The following is a 24,318-nucleotide window of genomic DNA, read 5'->3' on the forward strand; positions in this document are numbered from 1 at the left end:
GGCTCCCTGCCCATTAAGATCGTTGCTCTCCCGCTGTCAACACGCCGATGCGTGCTGCACAGCAGGAGACTAACAAGCAAAAAATGAACCAGCACTGTCGCTTTGCATAGTTACCCAATGTGTACCATGGTTATCAGCTTACCAACGTACGCTGGTAACAATGGTACACAATCCTATAACTATGGAAAGCGCTGAATACATACTTCTTGCCTGTAGTCTACCATATAATTTGCCATGTCTTGCAATTTTGGTGTCTTTTCCAGATTACGTCTAACACGATTTACGCTGATTGCCTTACAATGGGGCCTAAACGCAAGTACACCACCGACCAGCAACGAAAAGCAGCAGCAGAAAGAAGGCAACTACAACATCAAAAACAAAGGCAAATAAAAACAAGAGGTCAACAGACAACGCCGTGATGCGAACACTAGCACACAGCCTCCAGACCAAGACACATGTAAACAAACTGCCTGCACAATAACCCACGAGGGTACGGCTCACACACAACAGCTACACCAAGATACTCTTCAAAAAAAAGAAAACAGACAAGCCTTGGAAGCACCACCTCCCGCACTTCCACCACAACAGGAGACACCACAACAAATTGAAAATGAACAGGTAAGCCAGAGGAAGAAGGGAATGGACACACACAAAAGACACAGAGTACCTACCAAAATCATTCCATCTCACAAACATGTCTTGCCTCCACTGGCTCCAGTTTGCATCTGCCTGTGCAGATGAATTGCTGCCCCAATGCATCCTCCATAACCCAACGCCCCCTTAGCAACGGGACAAGTACTGTCACATCAACTGCCTTACATTAGAACTAGAGGCAACTAACAACACAAAAAACTAACGAGATTTCTACCCATCTCATGCCTCGCTGTATCGTAGCCCCCAAGAAAGCTCACAACACAACGATAAACACTCCCACACTTCTGGAGTTTCTCCACATGAAACACACCTACAGCGCAAACCATGTAGTAACATACTTTCAGCACCATTTGTAAAGACCTGCTCACTAACACAGTGCAACATAGCTCTCACAGGTCAACTCAACACCTTCTCTCATGCACAGTACACTAACAAAAAAATCCTTTACTGGACTCGACAATCTAACTCTTATTCATTCTGTCTGCTTTTCACAGCTTCACCCGAGAACACTTGACGAGCCCTGTCTTACAAGGGGTCGTAAGCGAAAATACACCAGCGAGCATGACAGAAAAATAGCAGCAGCATCAATGCGACAACAACCTCGCAACACAGAGACACTTCAAAGAACTACCGAAAGACGAGCCAGGGATGCTGATTCACACAGACGATGTCGACACAAAGCCTCACCTAAACAAACTGCCGATAGACAAGCCCATGATGCTGAAGCTCACACACAACGTAGAAAACAAGAGACACTTCAACAAACTGCGGACAGACAAGCACAAGATGCCACAGCTCACACACAACGTAGAAAACAAGAGACACTTCAACAAACTGCGGACAGACAAGCACAAGATGCCACAGCTCACAAACAACGTCGCCTACAAGAGACACCACAACAAACTGCTGCAAGACAAGCCCAGGATGCAGAAGCCAACAGCCAACACCGGATCCATGAATCCCCACCTTCCAAACTAAAAAGACAACAACATGATCGCCTAATTCAGCACAAAAGAATGCTCTACCATCTAAGCCAAACTCAACACAATATTCAACAATTTGCAGCCAGCAGAACACACAACGAAAATACAATTATTCAGCACTACTGTGGAAAGATGAATTCACTCTGCTCCAAATGCAACTCACACAATTTTAGAGATGAAAAACCAGCAGACAATCTATTCACTCAATGCTGCCAAAAAGGGAAAATTCAGTTGCCCATACCTCAATACTCAGATCTGTTGGAGCAATTGATGAAAGGAAGTCATCCACACAGTAAACATTTTATGGACAATATCCGAAGCATCAACAGTTCACATGCGTTTGCTTCATTTGGGGCCAATATTGCACCGCCCCCAAGATTTGGCCTGTATTGTTTTAAAATTCATGGTCAAATTTACCACCGCACAGGGACACTTCATCCAGAAATGGGCCAAACTCCAAAATATGCTCAATTATACATCTTGGATCCAAATGAGGCAACAGAACAACGGCTTACCGTTCACGAAAACAAAAAGTGTAATATGGAAATGATGCATCAAATTGCACAACTTTTACAACAAATCAACCCATTTGAAGCTGCATATCGCATGCTAAAAGATGTAGAAGCTGAAGAGGACCAGAGGGCTATCACATATGGAACTACAATGCCTTCTATTGTCATGGCCATTAAACAAGAATGTGGACAAGATCCACGGCGATACAACAAACCACGCATTAGTGAGGTCGCAGTAGTTTTCCAAAACGATGATGGAGAGCCTCCATTTAACAGGGATATATTAGTTCATCTTCACCCAGACAAAAACAACCCTTTACTTCCTAAAACACAGCGGATTAGCATTTTACACAGCAACCTTGATGCTCTTCTGTATCCGCTTTTCTTTCCAAGAGGTGATCAAGGCTGGCATGAAAACCTACAACAACAAGGCACTACAAGAAGAATTACACAACTGCAATACTACAGTTTTCAACTCTCTGTCCGCAATCACTTTAATCCAATTTTAAACGGTGGAAAACTAACACAACAGTACTTAGTAGACACAGATGTTAAAATAGAAGCAAATTGCCTGAATTACATAAGAAGAAATCAAAAAATCCTCAAAGTGGAAGACTACTGTGTTCTTCAAGAACATTTGCAACAACGATCAATTGAAAAGGGAATACCTATTGGCAAACAGTTATTCTCCCATCCTCATTTGAAGGAAGCCCCCGCAACATGCAACAACATTATCAAGATGCAATGGCAATAGTCACTAAGTATGGAAAACCAGACATTTTTGTTACCATGACCTGTAATCCTAAATGGGTTGAAATCACCGAGCATCTGGAACCATGGCAACAAGTAGAACATAGGCCTGACTTAGTTGCACGCATATTTCGGCTAAAACTAAAAAGCCTTTTACAAGACATCAAAAATGGCCTGTTTGGAACAGTCATAGCAATGGTCCATGTCATCGAGTTTCAAAAAAGAGGGCTCCCACGTGCACATATTCTCCTTATCTTAGACACCAATTCAAAGATTCACACTGAGGAAGACATCGACAACATAGTATGGGCTGAAATTCCTAACCAACAACAATATCCAGAGCCCTATGACATTGTAGTGTCTCATACGGTTCATGGCCCATGCGGAGTTCTTAATCCAGCAAGTCCATGCATGCAAAATGGAAAATATACTAAAAAATTTCTAAAGGACTTAAAACAGCACACTGTTAAAGATTTAGATGGCTTCCCATCATACCGACGACAAGACATTGAGAACATTGTTCACAAAAATAAACATATCAATAACTCATGGATAGTCCCATACAACCCATACTTACTAAAACGCTACAACTGTCACCTCAACGTGGAAATCTGCGGTTCAATCAAAAGTGTAAAATATCTTTTTAAGTACATCTACAAAGGCCATGACAAGGCCATGACAAAGCTAACGTCGACATCCAACAGAAAACTCTGAACCAAGATAAATCTTCAACTTTTGTGGACTCAAGATATGTCAGTACTCCCAAAGCTGCGTGGCGAATATTTGCCTTTCCAATGCATTCACAGTCCCATGCCATTATACGTTTAGCTATTCATTTACCACATCAACAACAATTTTATTTCTTTGAAGATGCTCAACTCAAAGATGTGTCCAAAACTTTAACCACAACCTCAATATTACTAGAATGGTTTTTGCTAAACCAACGGGATGAAAATGCAAGGCAATATTTGTATCGAGAGATTCCAGAGCATTATGTTTGGGAAAAAAACTTGGAATCCAAGACTACGTGGAGTAAGCACAATAATTGGATGCATGTATACTGTTAGGGGCACTTTGCACACTACGACATCGCAGGTGCGATGTCGGTGGGGTCAAATTGAAAGTGATGCACATCCAGCGTCGCAGGCGATAGTGTGTAAAGCCTTTTTGATACGATTAACGAGTGCAAAATCGTCGCAATCGTATCATCGGTGTAGCGTTGGTCATTTCCATAATTTGGAAATGACCGATGTTACAATGTCGTTCCTCTTTCCAGCGGCATCACACATCGCTGTGTGTGAAGCCGCAGGAGCGAGGAACATCTACCTGTGTCCTGCGGCTCACGCCAGCTATGCGGAAGGAAGGAGGTGGGCGGGATGTTTACGTCCCGCTCATCTCCGCCCCTCCGCTTCTATTGGCCGCCTGCTGTGTGACGTCGCTATGATGCCGCACGACCCGCCCCCTTAATAAGGAGGCGGGTCGCCGGCCAGAGCGATGTCGCAGGGCAGGTGAGTGCATGTGAAGCTGGCGTAATGATAATGTTCGCTACGCCAGCTATCACCATGATATCGCAGCTGCGACGGGGGCGGGGACTATCGCGCTCGGCATCGCAAGCATCGGCTTGCGATGTTGTAGTGTGCAAAGTGCCCCTTAGTCTCAAAGATCAAGAAAGATATTGCCTTCGCCTCTTACTACTGCATGTCAGAGGAGCTACAAGTTATAACCATTTAAAAACTGTTAATGGAGTATTGCATGACACATTTAAAGCTGCAGCTTTGGCTTTGGGACTTCTATTTGATGATAATGTGTGGAAACTTACTTTACAAGACGCAGTCACCCTACATATGCCTAAGCAACTTCGTGAATTGTTTGCCTACATCTGCGTGTTTGGCCCCCCTACAAACCCTGATCAACTTTGGACACTTTTCAAGGAAAATCTAGTTGAAGATTACTGCTTACATCTTCACAACCAAACTGGTTATTGTTGCAAATGTGAAGGTTACGCCATGCAAGATGTCCAAAATATTTTACTACTACATGGAAAGACTTTTGCTGACTTTAATTTGCCACACCCTAAAATACAACTTCCACAAGCTCCACAGTATAACGAAGCTTCAGAATTATTGTTAGCAACAGAGCTGAGAATCTCCTTAAATGAACAGCAACAAATTGCATATGACACCATTGTAAGCGCCATTCAAAACCAAGCAAGTGCAAACCCAAAATTCTTCTTTATTGACGGTCCAGGAGGAAGCGGCAAAACATACCTTTATGATGTTTTAATGCATCACGTCAGAGGGTTGGGAAAACAAGTGTTGATGTCCGCTACAACAGGGATTGCAGCAAACCTTTTAAACGAAGGTCGTACTATGCATTCACTATCTGGCATCCCAGTTCCAGTCAATGAAATATCCGTTTCACGAATTAAACAAGACACAGTAGCAGGAAAACTTTTACACAATGCAAGTCTTTTAATACTTGATGAATGCACTATGACCCCCAAATATGCTTTGACCTTAATTGACAGACTTCTGCGTGAAGTAAAGACCACAAAGGTAGCAGAAAAAAATGTAATTCCCTTTGGTGGAAAAGTGTTTGTTATTGGGGGAGATTTTCGACAATGCCTTCCAGTTATACCAAGTGGCTCAAGAACAGATATTATTGAGTCCAGCTTAAAAATGTCAGAACTTTGGAAAAACCTTACCAAACTCCAACTAATTAACAACATTCTATCTACTGATCCAGATTACAGCCAATGGCTTCCGAAACTTGGTAACGGTGAACTTACCAATCAATATAACCTTGGAGAAGACCTTATTGAAATACCTGAAGACATGTTGTGTAAAGACTGCATTGTAACTGAGGTTTTTGGACAACGTTTTAACATTGATGTTAACGACAAAACCAATGTTAACAAAGCCTCTTCCTATGCAATTCTCTGTGCCAAAAACGAAGATGTTGCTCTGCTAAATTCCCGTGTATTGGATTGCATGCCAGGTGAATATAAGTTGTACAAAAGTGATGATTCAATAGATGTAGACAATGAAGATGAATGTGAACATTATCCCGTTGAATTTTTAAACAGTGTAACGCCATCAGGTATGCCATCCCACATACTTAAAATTGGAACCATCATGCTGTTGCTCCGGAATCTAAATACCAAACAAGGACTATGTAATGGAATGCGCCTTATTGTGACTGGAATGTATTAACACCTCATTCAAGCAAGAGTCATCACTGGATCAGCTAAAGACAAGGAAGTGTTAATTCCACGCATTGATATATGTCCTTCAGACACTCGCCTTCTGTTTAAGCTTCGCCGTCGTCAGTTTCCCCTAAAACCCGCATTTGCCATGACAATAAACAAGTCCCAAGGGCAAACTCTATACCGTGTTGGCATATATCTACCTGAACCAGTTTTTGGCCATGGACAACTGTATGCTGCGTTTTCAAGAGTGACAATGAGATCCAACGTCAAAGCGCAAGTTGTTGACTCCCCTTTACAAGGAAAGTTACTTACAGAGAGTGAAAAGGTCTTCACACAAAATGTGGTGTACAAAAATATTTTTACTTAACTTTACACTGTTCATAGCCTTCTTTCATTACAAGCCATGGTCATAATTAAACATTAGACTCATCTATTAAAACTGTTCCTTCTGGACACAATCAGCTTTTCCTGATTTAAAAGCAACCTTTCTCCAATGATATTTTAATCTAAGATTTGAATTTTAATTCCCCCCCTTCCCCTTGCTGATTTCCCTTTCTTTCCTTTTCTTTCCTTTTCTCTATTTTCTGTTTTCTCTTCCGTTCTTTTATAGACCCTATAGAGTTAAGAATTATATTATGTATTTTAAACAATTTGTTTGTTAATATTAATAAGCAATCATAACAATATTTTACATGAACTAAATAAGCAGGAATGTTTCCCCAACCTCTTTCCGTATTACCCACTTACCTCATTCTTCCCCTGGTTTCTCCCCTAATAAAATATTCTTACCCCTCTCATCCCTCCCATCCTTTTCTTTTCCCCTCATATAAAATAAAATTCTAAGCATTTATAGTATATGAAATATATGTATTGAAAGTTTGAAGCCAATTCATTATGTAATAAATTATTGAAAATAAAACTGTTCCTTCTGTTTTGTCATTTTTAAACCAATAAACAATTTATAAGAATACTAAATTAAACCTAACCCAGTCCATTTATTACATTATTATTCAATCTGTTAACCTACATACACATTCTAGACTACTCGATATGTTAGAATCGGGCCACCTTCTAGTATATATTGTGAAGGTGTGGGCCTCGAGTCTATGGGGCCACACGTCCGGTAGCGTCAGCAACACACATACAGTCTCTTTATAACAATTCCAGCAGTTTATTTAAAATACTCCCAACATAAACTGCTCTTGTACATAAACGATCCACGTACCATGGCTTCCAGTCCATTACAAGTCCATAGTGGAAGTTTAACCACTTTCCCCACTCTCTGGCACCTGCCAGCAGACCCCTCTAGCTGAGGTTCCTTCTCAGCCCCCAGGGCCCTCTGCAGACCACTGGGTCTGTGTTTCCTCCAGGAGAGGTTCGGCCCTACAGCCCTAGCCTGGCTGCACTCACCTCAGTCTCGACTCAGACTCAATTTCAGAGCCCTGTGCTCAGCCTCCACACAGGTTGCTCCATCCAGAGCTCTCTGCTCTGCTCTCACTCTCTAGAACACACACTGCCAGTCTCCTAAATCAAGCTGGACAAACCCACAGGTGGAGGTCTGTGATTCTCAGACCTGCACAGCACACTGGGATTATTAAAGGGAACCTGACCCTTATATGCAGCAAGAAGCCTTTGTGGACTACAAGTCCCATAGCAACCTCTTTCGTTTAAATATCGCAGGTACCTTCTCCACTGTGACATATAGCGACCATTTACCACATTGGTGGTCGCTACCTCACATATCCCCCCCCTCTGTTCAAACTTGTAGGGTTGAACACTCGATACCCTACAGGGGCCCCGAGACAGGGCATCAGGGCCACCTTGCCCTACCAGGCAAGAGGGCCCTTTAGGACAACCTTGAGCTTCCGTTCTCGCCAGACCGTCCGTCACCAAACCCTGCACAGGAAACCCACTTCTCAGACACAGTCCCCGGCCAGACCCATCCATCCAAGGCTGTCGCCCATGGTCTATGCAAGAGGGAGACTCTCCCTTAGTTGGCACCATCATCCTGTCAGTCCCTGAGCTAACCTGACCACTAGGGGCCTCACTATCGAGGGGCCTCTGCGGGGAGATGATAGAAGAGGCGCCATAACTAGGACCTCCGCATGATCCGTTCACAGATCTCTCGTGGGCTCTTCTTCCCGGGCATCTTCGTCTGTGTCTCGGATAGCGTACTCTCTTGTCAGTGTCTTTGGCTAACGATGCAGCACTCCTTTCATTCAGTCCTTCGGATTGTGTCTCTCAGGACGGAGACCCTTCAGAGTCTGTACTATAGCCTGACAAATACCCGGATCCTCTGTGACCCCGGCTCATTTTATCAACAGACTTTCTTTTGCCCTCTGAGGCAACCCGTTCATCGAGCGGGCTACCTTTCTCTTCTGGGCCATAGCCCCTATATGGTCGCCATCCCAAACCAACTTGGCGGAGTTGGTTCGCAATTCTCTGTCTTTCTAAATTCAACTGTTTTAAGTCTTCCAAGTATCCCAGGCGGTATTCTAGGAGGACTCCTATATCTGCAACACACTCCGTCATTCCCGCAATGGCACAGGGAACCATACCGACTTCACAGGGTATCCTGGCTTCATTATGAATATCAATACTTACTCTTGTCACGCCGGTCTTATCAACCATCTCCTGCATGGTTCTTCCATGTCGTCCAATAAGCCTCATAACCATCTCTTTGGGCACTTGAATGATCTCTTCAACAAACTCCAATAACCGTCGAGCTATCTTCACCGCTTCTGCAGTTTTCCCATAGATACGGAAGGTTCCGCTGTCTTTTTCTAAGTGTACAGCTGTAACCCCTGGAACCTTCCTGGCTTGCTTAATATTATTTCTTAGTGCTCTCAATGCCAGCCCGATCAATGTTGTCTTCACAACCACCACTGCTTGAAACCCTGTGGTCAGCTGCGCCAAGCGTCTGGCGTCTTCATCCTTCTTGGCAGTGATGAGCCACTTCGTACGAAGACACCGGAGGTGCATGTCACTTAGGATAGCCACTCGCTTCTTTGTGACGTCACTAAAAGAGCACACAACCAACCGATTAGTCTCTGCGGCAAAGTACACTTTACAGGCCCCTACTGCCTTCTGGAATCTCTCATGCACCTTCTCACTGGCACAGGCTTCTCTTAAGTCTTCCGGCACGTCTATCCGGCACTTGAAGACTGGTCTGATTCCTTCACTGTCAAGGACACTAGACTGTTCCTGAGGTCTCTTGTCTTCCTCCATATTCTCCATCAAAGGCTTCACCTGTTGAGTAACACACGCCTCGGGTTTCAGGCTCTTAGCTGAGCCAATCGCCTTGTCTGCGATCTTGGTCTTACCCACTGAGTCAGTCAGGTTCTCAGCTCCTGAAGAGACCTTACGTCCGATCTTCACCTCTTCCTCAGAGGCTCTTTCCACTTTTACAGCACCAGCCATGTCTTGGGACTTCACTGCATTCCCTCCAACTTCCTCTTGGGTCTCTGCAGTGCCACCCTCTGCCTTCTCTTGGGCATTTACAGCATCACCTTCTACCAGGGTGTCACGCCCTTCAGCACGGTACTCTGTTCTTCTTAGAACCTTGGCACCATTTTCAACATTCAGCACCTCAACACTGGGTAGCTTACCGGTCCGCTCACCAGGACCTTTGTGGATTTGTACTCCACCAACACTGTCTAGGATTACTTCTCCTATATTACTCTGTAGGATGTCATCTCCTACAGCGCTTTCATCCGACAGACCACCAGCTTCATGCTTGGAAATTATAGAAGACACCGCCATTACTTCTTTGGTCGGTTCTTTCCCTGCAATTTCACCTTGCTGAATTCTGTTGTTACAATGTGTCAGTTCCAGCACAGACACATCTTTCTTTTGCATGATTTTGCTGTCCGACTCTACATTAGCGGTTGCTATCGGCAATGTGCCTTTCTCAACCTTCTCTGCACACTCAGATTCTGGAAGGGAATCCGCACTGTGGGCAGAAATACACGACACTGTCTCTACCTGGTCCATATTTTCAGAGGCTGTAGCTTGCTCCGCCCCTCTGCGCCTGTTGCGCCTTTGGCGACAGGAGGAGGATTTCCCCTCTTTGCTCATCAGTATGTCACTGTACTCATTTGTCACTTTAGTAACGTCAGTGTCTATTCTGGAGTCATCGTCACTCCCCCTGGTGTTCTGGACTACCACGTCCCCACTTAACCAGGTGTCGGACCCCTTGTCTGGAGCTCTCCCAGTTTTAACTGTCACACTATCATTTGTTACTTTAACGGTCATGTCACTAAGTTGGGCATGTCCCCCATTATCTTTGGTCACCCCTAACTTAGGACTGTCCTTACGTGGAGGTACCTCCTCCTCAGTGTACCTCAATGTCCCACCGGAAACCTGTATAACCTCTTGCTGAAAAGAGGCTTCTGTAGGCGGGAGCCGACTTATTCCTGTGCAATCGGTCCTGGCCTCTGTCTTCCATAAGTCCCGAAAGAACTCAAAGTCCTGTCCTAGGATAACCGGATATAGCAGATCTGGAGCTACACCCACATCAGGGCGCCCCATACGTTTGGCCGTCTGAATCATCACCCTGGCCAGAGGATATTCTTTAGTGGTCCCATGCACACAACGTCCTTCTATTGTCCTACCCACCATAAAATGGAGATCGGACATGGGTCTCACTAAGGTCAACTGGCTACCCGGGTCTAACAGACCAGACACACTTAGCCCATTCAAGTCCACGGAGCACTTCTGTGGCCTCACATCGGATGGATAGCCTATACCGCAGGTAGGACATAGGTAAGGCAAATCCCATTGCCCCTTGCTATAGTCCCTCTGTTCGGATTTTGAATGCTCCACCCCCTTGTGGGTCACCACCGCTTTCTGGGGTCCCGCCCCCTGTTGGGTAACTACCCCGTTCCGGGCCTCCGCCCCCTTTTGGGCAACCACCCCTTTTTGGGACTCTGCCCCCTTTTGGGCAACCACCCCTTTTTGGGACTCCGCCCCCTTTTGGGGTTTCCATGCAATGTCCTTAGCCCCCAGTTCACACCGTTCGCCCTTATCTCCCTGGGCACCCAGTGTCCATACTGGCCCCCGAGGGAACTGGTTGATGGCTGCGACATCGCTACACTCTGACAGCTCCTGCTGTCCCTGGACCAGGAACTGGTACAGCTCCTCCACAATATCCGCAGGGACCATTCCCTCATTTTGGCTTTCAGCTCCCACTGCTGTCGCTTGACCTCCTGGCACATGCTGTTGGTGCTGCTGACTCTGCAGCAGCTGGTTCAGGAGCTCCTCCATGCTGCAACGAGAAGAGGAACAGGAGGGGCGCTCCAATGGGTAATACCCGGTGGTCAAAGGCGGGGGGGGTTAGACAACCACTAACCTTTCCAGGTTGTACCGCCCGTACAACCAGGATCTCCAGCCTGTGGTGTATCACTGCTCACCACACAGGGCCCCACAATTCCGGGTTGGCCTGGAACCTCCAGTCACTGGTCTCTCGCCACTGCAGCACGGAACCCTGCAGACCCGCTGATTCACCGCCTGCTTGAGTGCGCTGACACGATTTTCGTGGACCCGCCGATCCACCGCAAACCACTTGCATCCAGAGGAATACATCCTAGACCGTTACTCTCAGCAACCATGTCGCGTTGCCCCTAGCAACCAGGCCGCATGCCCGCATTCTCCACCATAATGTGACAGTGTGGGCCCCGAGTGTATGGGGCCACAAGTCAGGTAGCGTCAGCAACACACGTACAGTCTCTTTATAACAATTCCAGCAGTTTATTTAAAATACTCCCAACATAAACTGCTCTTGTACATAAACGATCCACGTACCATGGCTTCCAGTCCATTACAAGTTTATAGTGGAAGTTTAACCACTTTCCCCACTCTCTGGCACCTGCCAGCAGACACCTCTAGCTGAGGTTTCTTCTCAGCCCCCAGGGCCCTCTGCAGACCACTGGGTCTGTTTCTCCTCCAGGAGAGGTTCGGCCCTACAGCCCTGGCCTGGCTGCACTCACCTCAGTCTCGACTCAGACTCAATTTCAGAGCCCTGTGCTCAGCCTCCACACAGGTTGCTCCATCCAGAGCTCTCTGCTCTGCTCTCACTCTCTAGAACACACACTGCCAGTCTCCTAAATCAAGTTGGACACACGCACAAGTGGAGGTCTGTGATTCTCAGACCTGCACAGCACACTGGGATTATTAAAGGGAACCTGACCCTTATATACAGCAAGAAGCCTTTGTGGACTACAAGTCCCATAGCAACCTCTTCCGTTTAAATATCGCAGGTACCTTCTCCACTATATAAAAAAATACAAAAATCAGCATCCTAAAAAACAGACCACAGTAAGGCTTTTCAGGTACCAAAAAGAATAGACGATTCCAACCTACATCCCCCTAAAACCACGTGTCAAGAGCAATCAACCCAGGAAGGGCTTAAATGAAACTGCATCGTTTAGTCCTTTTGGCTTCACTGTATCAAGGACAGTGATCTACTTGACCTTCCTTTTTGCTAGTGGCTTCCATATTTTACCCCCTCTCGCACCAACACAGATCTTATTAATACCACGGAATCGCAAAAGTCGCCAATTTGAATTGTGCAATTCCCTAAAATGTTTTGGGATATTTTTTAAGGCCAAAATTTCATCAGGCTCCTTCACCTCAGCTGAGTGGCGAATGTCACGTATGTATTCGAGGGACGAACATGAAACTATCGCAATGTCAACCCTACATATGAGTTTCCATGGGCAGATAGCCCAAAAATTGATTCCTGTAGAACGACAATTTATATTATGGCGGATCTTGAATTTCTTTTTCCCGATGGAATCAAAAAAGGAATCCGCACGATCAATCTGAGAGCAAGCCCCACATGAACCACATGAAGAACTGCCCCATTTTGGACTACGAGAGCCGAACAAAAAAATAGAAGGTGGTGGTACATAGTGATTATGTGTTAAAAGATCTTTTAATGTTTTCGACTGCTTTCGGGTGACTGATGGAGAAGGAGGAATGATTTTATTCAGGTCAGTATCGGACAACAGAATCGGCCAATATCTTGATAGAATATCTCTCATTTCTCGCCATTGAGTGTCATATGGTGTGATAAGTCTCACCTGGGTATCCACTTTTCGATTTGCAGGTTGTAACCCCTGCTCAATTTCTATGGTTCTGTAATGACGAGATTGAAAACGTTGTTTCAACTCACATGATTGTTTCACAACTATTCAGTTCTTATCTATGTTACTGTGTGTTAATTGCATTGGACACCTGACCTTTTACACATATGAATTAGAATTGTGGTGTGCAGGTATTTTGTTTGGTAAAGAATAAAGATTTATATCAGCTTACCACATAGACATCTCCTTACAGTAGCCAACGGGAGTGTGTAGAAACAATGCACGGATCTTGTGGCTGGTATCCACATAGAAGCACAGGAAAAAAGAAGGTTTGAATCCAGCACTGCTAAAATGAACTTCTTGCTTTATTCCAAAACGTTAAAAACATAAAAGTGAAAAAAGATTAAAGTGGGCTTTACACGCTACGATATATCTAACGAGATGTCGGCGGGGTCACGTCATCAGTGACGCACATCCGGCATTGTTAGTGATATCGTAGCGTGGGACAGCTACGTGCGACGGTGAACGAGATGAAATACTTACCTTCTCGTTCATCGTTGACAAGTCGCTCATTTTCTAAAAATCGAACATCCGGTTGTTCATTGTTCCCGAGGCAGCACACATCGCTCCGTGTGACACCCCGGGAACGATGAACTGCAGCTAACCTGCGTCCCGCTGGCAATGCTGAAGGAAGGAGGTGGGCAGGATGTTTACGTCCCGCTCATCTTCGCCCCTCCGCCTCTATTGGCCGGGCGCTGTGTGACGTCACTATGACGCCGACCGTCCCTACCCCTTCAGGAAGTGGATGTTCGCCGCCCATAGCGAGGTCGTTTGGAAGGTAAGTACGTCTGACTGGGGGGTTACAGCATTGTGCGACACGGCAACAAATTGCCCGTGCCGCACAAACGATCGGGGCGGGTGCGATCGCAAATACGATCGCACGAGAAATCGACACATGTAAAGCAGCCTTAAGGCATCTCCAAATGAAAATGTGGCCAAATGATGCGTTTCGAACAACTATATGTTCTTGATCACATTGAACATTATGTTGAAGAAGAGATGTATCCAGGGTTATGGGGTACTCAGTCTCGGACAGTGAATATCTGGGGAATGTCACTTCCATGCCCTGGGCCCTTTTTGTAAAGAGGATATATTTACAATGGATTAGATCAGTGTTCACACATGACGCCACTTGCGGTGTTGCGGCTATGTGGATGGAGCCGCCGCTGCACAATGTCCTCTACTGGGGCTGGTGTTAATGGCAGCTTGGATGTTAGACCCTCCGCAAGCAGGGCCGGGCCCCAGAGGGTAGGTGTAATGACGGGTGTTTGTAAGAAGGTAGTCCACATAATGGTTCACTGCAACTGGGTTTTTACTCACTTTTGCTGGTGGTAATTGGTCACCCAAGGCCAGCTGGTTTCACCTTCAGGTCCCCTTTGTCCCAGTGCCAGTGCAGTAATCAGGTACCTTCTTTCCCTGCATCTGTCTCTGGTTAGTGGGTCCCCGTGGCGTAGAGCAACTGGGGGTCCTTGTCTGGTGGTGTTTCTTTCCACTGCGGTCTGTATGAGGGTAGCGTGAACCCTGTGGGGTTGGAGTCTCTGGTTCTGTCCCAGACTCTCTCCTACTGAGTCTCGGATTTTTAGGGTCAACGAGGTCCTTGATGGTTCCCTCGCTGTGCAGGTGTTAACAGGCCTGCTTGGAGCTTCTGCCTGTTCTAGAGTCCTGTACCCCATTGGTGCGTAGTTCCGGGAGTACTCCACCGGCAACTACCCTCCTGGGCACCAGGTTACTGTCAACTCCGTGTCAGTGCGTCTCCTCCTGTCCACCTTCACTTCTCGACTCCTCAGACTATCTGACTGTCTGTCCTCAGTCCGCTCCTCCCACCTGGGCAACTAGTGGACTGGTCTGGCTCCACCTCTAGGTGGCCATCCATTGGTCCGCCCCTAGCTTTGCACCATTGTATGGGGGATTGCTGGGGAAAACCGGGATTACCTGGCGTGTTTGTGTGTGACCGGCACTGGTCTTCCGGGGACCTAGAGGGTAGGTCCTGCATCCTGGTGGGGATACAGAACCTTGTAGCTTCCTGATGGATTCAGGAGTGCTACAGAGACAACTTAAGAAATCTTAAGAAAATTAGAGGAAACTCCATGAAGTTTGACAATCTCCCGTACAAACACATGGGCTAAAGTCTTGGCATTAAGTGAATACAGTAAAATGTGCCATGTTTGAAAATCTAGCCACCACCATCACAGTGACCATATTACAAGCAGAGGATCATAGGATCGTAAATCCATTATAAAATCCATAGAAATGTCTGTCTATGGTTGGCTAGGAAAACTCAAAAAGGCTGCAAACATCCTGAAGTACGAGAGGGAGATGCCTTCAAGAGCGCACAAGTGGCACGCGCAGACACATAGGTTACCACATCCCTCCGGATTCTGGGCCATCAAAATTGATGCAATATGAGATCAAGAGTATCTTTAACCTCAAGATGACCAGCCAGAAAAGAATCATGATGCTCTCCCAGAACCTTAAGATGTCGATTCAGAGAAACAAATAACTTGTTCAGTGGAACCCCAGATGGCTGATCACCTTGAACCTTAGCTATTTCATGATCAACATCAGTACTGGGTGCCGACACCACAACTCCTTTCTGAAGAATGGGGACAGGTTCCTCACAGGGTTTCCCTCTCTGGAAAACTCCTGGACAAAGCATTGGCTTTAATATTCTTAGACCCATGGCAATAAGTTACGAAAAATTAAACCTCTTGAAAAACAATGACCACCTAGCTTGTCGCATTGTAAGACACTTAGCAGACTCAAGGTAGAGAAGGTTTTTATGGTCAATAATTACTATAACAGGATTGATAGCTCACTCCAGAAAGTGTCGCTGTTGCCAATATCGTAATTACGTTCAGCTAGTTTCTTAGAAAAGAAGGTGCATGGACTTAGCTTACCAAGAGACGGTCCCTGAGACACTATAGCTTCCATCCCACTTTTGACATATCAACCTCTACCATAAAAGGTTGAGATACATCAGGCAGTACCAATACAGGTTCCGACGAGAAGCATTTTTAAGACAGTCAAATGAGTACAAAGCATCCTCAGTCCATCTTGAGAAGTCCGTACAATTTTTAGTCATGTCAGTGAGAGGTCTTGCTATGCCAGAGAAATTCTTAAGAAACTTCCTGTAGAAATTTGCAAAACCAAAGAAAAGTTGCAGAGCTTTAATGTGCTCAGGATGGTCCCAATTTAATATAGCTTATAATTCAGTGGAATCCATCCTAAAACCAGAAGTGGAAATTATGTAACCCAAAGACGGATGTTCCTGAGTGGTGAAAACACACGTTTCCAGCTCAGCGTACAACTTATTTCTCTTTCTGACAATTTGTAATACCTGTTTGACATGTTCCAAATGAGACTGATAATCCTGTGAATATATTAGAATGTCATCTAGGTAAATGATTACATATTTTTTTAAAGCAGGGGTGGGGAACCTTTTTTCACCCGGGGGCCATTTAGAAATTTCTACCAACCTTCGGGGGCTGCACAAAATTATCAATGTGAAAATGACCCTGCTATATTTGGTCAAACAATTAATTAACTTACCCCTACTGTGGCGGCTGGAGCAGCTTCTCTTTGATGCAGCTGTGAAGTTTGGTGATACTAATCATGTTGCTTCTCACAGCTGCTTTTTCATTTTTGTCTGGGTCTGGAGCGCAGTCAACTCTTTGTGATAACATTGGTAAATCATACACATCACATAACAGACGCTGTATATACATCACACAAGGGGCTGGGGACATGTATATGCCCCCAGCCCCTCCTGTGATGTATATGCCCCCAGTCCCTCCTGTGATGTATATACCTCCAGCCTTCCTGTGATGTATGTGCCCTCAGCTCCTCTTGTGATATGTATATGCCCCCAGCCCCTCTTGTGATGTATGTGCCCCCAACCCCTCTTGTGATGTGTATGCCCCCAGCCCCTCTTGTGATGTATATGCCCCCAGCCCCTCCTGTGATGTAAATGACCCCAGCCCCTCATGTGATGTATGTGCCCCCCAGCCCCTCCTGTGATGTATGTACCCCCAGCCCCTCCTGTGATGTATGTGCTCCCAGCACCTCTTGTGATGTATTTGCCCCCCGCCCCTTCTGTGATGTATAAGTCACAGGAGACGCTGAGGACATGCACATCACAAGAGGGGCTGGGGACATGCACATCACAAGAGGGGCTTGGGCGCAGACGCCACACAAGAGGGGCTTGGGCGCAGACGCCACACAAGAGGGGCTGGAATGCAGACACCACACAAGGGGGGTTGGGGCGCAGACACCACACAAGGGGGGCTGGGGCGCAGACACCACACAAGAGGGGCTGGGGCGCAGACACCACACAAGAGGGGCTGGGGCGCAGGTGCCACACAAGAGGGGCTGGGGCGCAGGTGCCACACAAGAGGGGCTGGGGCGCAGGCGCCACACAAGAGGGGCTGGGGCGTAGGCACCACACAAGAGGGGCTGGGGCGCAGGCACCACACAAGAGGGGCTGGGGCGCAGGCACCACACAAGAGGGGCTGGGGCGCAGGCACCACTGGGGGGGTTACAGATATCACTTGCGGAGCCCTGACATCAGTGGGGGGGAGGAGGGACACAAAAACCTGGGGTGATACACAGCATTGGGGGGCACACAGCACTGAGGGGAGGGGGGCCACAAAGCACTGAACAGGGCACACAGCAGCAGAGGGCTGGCGCTGGACACACAGCAGCGCCGGACTCACAGCACCGGAGAGCAGGCACCAGACACGCAGCTCCGATGGCTGGGGGGCAGACTCGCAGCTCCGAGGGCTGGGGGGCGGGAACGCAGCTCAGAGGGCCGGGGGCGGGAACGCAGCTCAGAAGGATGGGGGGCGGGAACGCAGCTCAGGGGGCCAGGGGGCGGGCAACACAGAGCACTAAACCCACCCACAAAGCAAGTCCTCTCTCGCTGGCACTGGCCAGCGGGAGAACGCATTGGTAAGCACAGCAGCACATGTGCGGATTTAAAGGGCCGGCGGCCCACAAGATGGCGGTGGCGGCTCGAGCACTGCCGCCCCCGGGAATCTGCCCAGGGGCCGGATAAAAGGGCATGGCGGGCCGTATACGGCCCATGGGCCGGAGGTTCCCCACCCCTGCTTTAAAGCATGAAAAACACACATTAACAAAATGTGGGAATATAGCAGGTAAGACCGAATGATATCACCAGATTTTCGAAGTGCCCCTCCAGCATATTAAAAGCAATTTTGCAACTTATTCCCCTGTTTGACCCAAATCAGATTATAGGCCCCCACTAAGTTCAAGTTTAGAGAACCATTTAGCACCCGCCAAACTGATTAAATAGATTCTGAATAAGTGGATACAGATCATACACCATTATTTGGTTGAGCTCTCTGACGTCCAGCTATGGCCGTATGCCCCCATCCTTCTTTTTAAAAAACCAGAATCCAGCAGCCACCAGAGACAAAGATGACTGTCACGTCTCCACCGGAATCGACTTTTGCTTCAATCACCAGACGCCGTCGCGTCACCACTGTGGGCGACACTAGGGACGGGGGAGCAGTCAGTGGCTCTGCTGGGCGCAGGCTCTGCTCATCTATTAGGATGGGTTTCACTAGGACCTGCAGTACCACTGGTTAACTGTGGTGGTGTGTGCCTTCCAGCTGAGTAGCTACCTTTCAGCTGGGGCCAATGGGAAGGCACCACACTCCTCTTATGCTTTCTCCCTTCTGCTGGCAGGTGCCAGATATAGTCCTGTAAATCCCTACTAGTCTCTGGTGCCTTGCTGTTTGTTTGTATTCCCGTATATTGACCTTAGCTTGACTAACTGACCACGCTTCTGCCTGCCGTTTCTATACTTCGCTGCTAGTTCCAGTTTTGACCCGTAGCTTGATTTCTGACCACTCTCCTGCCTGACGATTTTTGTTCCTGTTTTACCTTCTGGATTTTGACCCTGCCTGGTTCCTGCTCTTCTCAGGACTGCAATCGTCCGCGGGCAGTGATCACCTGGGATCTATCGTAATTCCAAATCCCTATATGGGGTTAAAGGGTTGTGGGGTTCAGGGTACTGCTTTGTGCGCAGTTGCCTCTATTCACCTGTTTCACCAATCCTGAGTCCGTGGCTCCAGGCAGGCATCACAATAACCTAATGTGCCCTTTACCTAAACTCTCCATAATGTACTCTTTCATCCCTCAGGACCCCACAAGTTGTAAGGTCTGCACTTGGGCAATTTTGCCCCTGGCATCAACCTTATAGTGCAGTCATAAGGCCTATTTGGCAGCAATTCCTGACATCCCTCCTCTGAGAACACATCACTAAAATTTGAGAAAGGACCAGGAAAACGAATGGTAAACATTGAAATACAGATTCCCTGACAGTGGTCAATATGTGCTCCACTTAATTATTTCTTGTGTTTTCCAGTCAACAGTGGGGTTATGTAATGCTAACCAGGGGAACTCCAATACAATTTGTGCAGGACTGCCCTTAAGCACATAACAAGATATGAGCTCCAAATAAGTACCCCTATAAAGAGTTCTAGCTCCATTACACACTCAACAAAACTGAGTAAGAGGTGACAAATTAATAGCAAAAATCTGCATTGGATTTGATAACATTGAGACAACATAGTGGAGGATATACATAGGTTGTTTGGGAGATTCCAACCTAGGTCAAAGTCTAAGAGTGGTCCCACTGCCGTTTTTTGTGGGACACGGAGGGGCGGGCACTGATAATGTGTCCTCTTTTACAACAGAAAAAAACAAATTCCTCCCCTTTTTGGAGAGGATGGAGGTTTTCCCCCCATGGAACATCCCTACGAGCTGCATGGGCGCAGGTGAAGCTTCCAGAGGTAATGCCGATACAGTAAAACCTTCCCAGAAACTTTTTGTTTCATGGGACCTATGCTGAAAATGGCAATCAATATACTTGCAGTTGTACCACCCCCTTTAATTCAACCACCTGAAAAGATATGGTCTACAAGTGTCTCGCTAGGGCAGCAGCTGGGTCTATGCTGGAATGTAAAAAGTAAGGCCAGCTATAATTTCACGATGTGACTGTTGCATAGGGGCCCCTAGGATGTCCCTCACACTAGGGGGCCTTGTTCATGCTATCCCTAACATCAGGGATACACCTAATGATGGAGACGCCTGAGTTCCTGGCCCAGCCCCTGACCAGACCTAATCTGATAACCCCCCTCCCACCAGGAAAGGATAGAGCAGGAGTGTGATGTTAACCACAGAAAAAGACAGACAAGGAAAACCAAAACTCTGACAAACTGCACACACAGGATTAGAGAATCAAGAGGAAAGTTGCAGAGCTTTAATATTCTCAGGATGGTCCCAATTCAATATATCCTATAATTTAGTGGAATCCATCCTAAAACCAGAAGCGGAAATTATGTAACTCAAAGTCGGATGTTCCTGAGCAGTGAAAACACACGTTTCCTGCTCAGTGTACAACCTATTCTCTTTGAGAATTTGTAATACCTGTTTGACATGTTCCAAATGAGACCAATAATCCTGTGAATATATTAGAATATCATCTAGGTACAGTCATATGATAAAGTTTGGGCACCCCTATTAATGTTAACCTTCTTTATAACATTTTGGGTTTTTGCAACAGCTATTTCAGTTTCATATATCTAATAACTGATGGACTCAGTAATATTTCTGGATTGAAATGAGGTTTATTGTACTAACAGAAAATGTACAATCTGCATTTAAACAAAATTTGACCGGTGCAAAAGTATGGGCACCCTCATCAATTTCTTGATTTGAACACTCCTAACTACTTTTTAATGACTTACTAAAGCACTGGTTGGTTTTGTAACCTCATTGAGCTTTGAACTTCATAGGTAGGTGTATCCAATCATGAGAAAAGGTTTTTAAGGTGGCCACTTGCAAGTTGTCCTCCTATTTGAATCTCCTATGAAGAGTGGCATCATGGGCTCTTCAAAACAACTCTCAAATGATCTGAAAACAAAGATTATTCAACATAGTTGTTCAGGGGAAGGATACAAAAAGTTGTCTCAGAGATTTAAACTGTCAGTTTCCACTGTGAGGAACATAGTAAGGAAATGGAAGAACACAGGTACATTTCTTGTTAAGCCCAGAAGTGGCAGGCCAAGAAAAATATCAGAAAGGCAGAGAAGAAGAATGGTGAGAACAGTCAAGGACAATCCACAGACCACCTCCAAAGACCTGCAGCATCATCTTGCTGCAGATGGTGTCAATGTGCATCGGTCAACAATACAGCACACTTTGCACAAGGAGAAGCTGTATGGGAGAGTGATGCGAACAAAGCCGTTTCTGCAAGCACGCCACAAACAGAGTCGCCTGAGGTATGCAAAAGCACATTTGGACAAGCCAGTTACATTTTGGAAGAAGATCCTGTGGACTGATGAAACAAAGATTGAGTTGTTTGGTTATACAAAAAGGCATTATGCATGGAGGCAAAAAAACACAGCATTCCAAGAAAAGCACTTGCTACTCACAGTAAAATTTGGTGGAGGTTCCATCATGCTTTGGGGCTGTGTGGCCAATGCCGGCACCGGGAATCTTGTTAAAGTTGAGGGTCGCATGGATTCAACTTAGTATCAGCAGATTCTTGACAATAATGTGCAAGAATCAGTGACGAAGTTGAAGTTACGCAGGGGACGGATATTTCAGCAAGACAATGATCCAAAACACCGCTCCAAATCTACTCAGGCATTCATGCAGAGGAACAATTACAATGTTCTGGAATGGCCATCCCAGTCCCCAGACCTGAATATCATTGAATATCTGGGGGATGATTTGAAGCGGGCAGTCCATGCTCGGCGACCATCAAACTTAACTGAACTGGAATTGTTTTGTAAACAGGAATGGTCAAATATACCTTCATCCAGGATCCAGGAACTCATTAAAAGCTACAGGAAGCGACTAGAGGCTGTTATTTTTGCAAAAGGAGGATCTACAAAATATTAATGTCACTTTTATGTTGAGGTGCCCATACTTTTGCACCGGTCAAATGCTAACCAGGGGAACCCCAATACAATTTGTGAAAAACAGCACTTAAGCACTGTAAGAGGCCTACGGGTCATATAGTCGATGGGAAGTATGTGTCGCAGAGGTGGTTATCCTCTGTAATGTAAGCCTGGGAGAAAGCTCCAGTACAAGTAGGGCTGGCAGAATAAAAGGGAATAATATGGGCCGGGTTTTGCGAGCAGCCGGAAAGATGGGTGGGTCTAGCTGCTCAAATATCTCCACTCCTGGATGTGGTTCTGGGTATGAAATGAGACCAGAGGTCTCATAGAGGCTCTGCGTGTGAGGAGGTTAGAACCTCCTGTGTAACCCTTTGCAGGCGAACTCTGCAGACTTTGGGAAAAGGACTTATTTTGTTATTGTTTTCTTTGGTGCCAAAAAAGGCTGTTTTATTTTAATTTTTCCCTGAAGGGTTTATGGAAACACAATAAACCCACTGGACTTAAATGAAACTGTTCCTGTTTTTGCTTCAAACTGCAGCCAAGTGGGTAGCATTGTTGCAGTTGGTGCTAGAGTGCGGGCAGCGTTTCCAGGGAACACGTGTGACAGCTGCAAGGATAATACATGACCTGGGTGAAGGCAGCTATAAGTGGCCAGGCTGATTCACACAAGATGGAGAAAGTGATTAAGCACCTGGTGCAGGCCCAGCAGCAGACCCAGCAGGAGACAAACAGGTTGTTGTTACAACAGTTACATCAGCAGCGGGAGCAACAGCAGCAGCAGGAGGAGCAACAGCAGCAGCAGATAAATCTTCTGGCAGAGGCGATACGTGTAACAGTGACAGATCCAACTCAGAGGCCAAGCGATGACTCGTATGTCCGGAAGGCGGTAAGGAGAGCCATGCAGAAAATGATCCCTGGGGATGACATAGAGGCCTTTCTAACCATGTTCAAGAGGGTCGCGGAGAGTGAGAAACTTCCGCAAGAACTGTGGGCGGAGCTGTTGACGCCATACATAACAGGAGAGCCGCAGAAGGCCTAGTATGACTTGGCCCGACAAGACGCGCAAGAATATGATAAATTAAAAACTGAGATTTTGGCACGCCTGGGGTTGACCATGATTATCATGGCGCAACTGGTTCATCGCGGGGCATATCACCATGACAAACCACCCCGCTCCTAGATGTTTGACTTGTTATACCTTGTGCAGAAATGGTTGCTGCTGGAATCTTCTACCCCAGCGCAGATGGTAGAGCGAGTTGTAATGGACCGGTTCGTGCACTCCCTCCCGAGGCCGGTACAGACATGGGTTGCCCTGGGTGATCCCCATAATGCCGTTGACCTGGTTGGATTGGTAGAGCGATACCAGGTGGTAGAAGGGTCCCTGTGGAGGCAACAGAACTTACTCTCTACATACTGGGGTTCCCAACAGTGGGCGGATACCCAAAAGGGGGTGGGACATCCCAGGTCGAAAGAGGCGGCAGAGCTAGTACCAGAGGTCTCGGCTGGGGACACAATTTGCTTTAGATGCCATAGCTTTGGTCATATTGCTGCTCGTTGTCCCCTGACGACAGAACAGATGGACTGTAGCTCGGGTCGGTGGTGTTCCTACTATGCATATCCGGCCTGCAGTGTGGACTGTCAATCCAGTGAAGGGCCACAAACGTGTCCTGTAAAATTAAACGGGGTGCCAATGACTGGTATATCAGACTCTGGGAGTTTGGTGACCCTGTTAAGGGCCACACTCCCACTGAACTTGATCCCCAGAAAGATGATTGGAGACCGTTGTATCCATGGGGATGCTAAAGACTGTCCTATGGCTAGGGTAGTCATTGAGATGACCCAAAGTTCTGATTCCCATGAGGTAGGCATGGTCCAGGACTTGTTGCACCCCATTATACTAGGCCGGGACTTTTCTTTGTTTTGGGATTTGTGGGGCAAGGGCGAGGCGACCGGTTGCTTGGATAAAAGCCGGATCACTCCGAAGGAAGCCCCACCACAGCCGGTTTCTGACTGTTTCCCTCTGTGTGTGCTTGTGGGCGATGAGGAGGAGTTAGCACCCCCTGAGCCAGACATTCCTTAGTTAGGGGTGACGGGTTAAATTTTAGGTCTGCTCAACATAGGGACCTAACTACTCTA

General features: G+C 46.7%; 2 protein-coding genes across 2 annotated transcripts; both read left to right on the forward strand.

Moving 5' to 3' along the window:
• Positions 1-2,081: 2,081 nt before the first annotated feature.
• LOC142312705 (uncharacterized) lies at positions 2,082-3,993 on the forward strand. Its single transcript, XM_075351693.1, is given in 3 exon segments — positions 2,082-2,544; positions 2,811-3,604; positions 3,607-3,993. Coding segments are annotated over 3 exon segments (1,617 nt in total). The 3' UTR covers positions 3,967-3,993.
• A 438-nt stretch (positions 3,994-4,431) lies between these two features.
• LOC142311051 (ATP-dependent DNA helicase PIF1-like) lies at positions 4,432-6,111 on the forward strand. The gene has a single exon (XM_075349092.1). It carries the CDS (start codon positions 4,432-4,434, stop codon positions 6,109-6,111), a length of 1,680 nt encoding a protein of 559 aa, XP_075205207.1.
• Positions 6,112-24,318: the final 18,207 nt, after the last annotated feature.

Source organism: Anomaloglossus baeobatrachus, chromosome 5 (assembly GCF_048569485.1).
Source record: "Anomaloglossus baeobatrachus isolate aAnoBae1 chromosome 5, aAnoBae1.hap1, whole genome shotgun sequence".
NCBI classification, from domain to species: Eukaryota; Metazoa; Chordata; class Amphibia; order Anura; family Aromobatidae; genus Anomaloglossus; species Anomaloglossus baeobatrachus.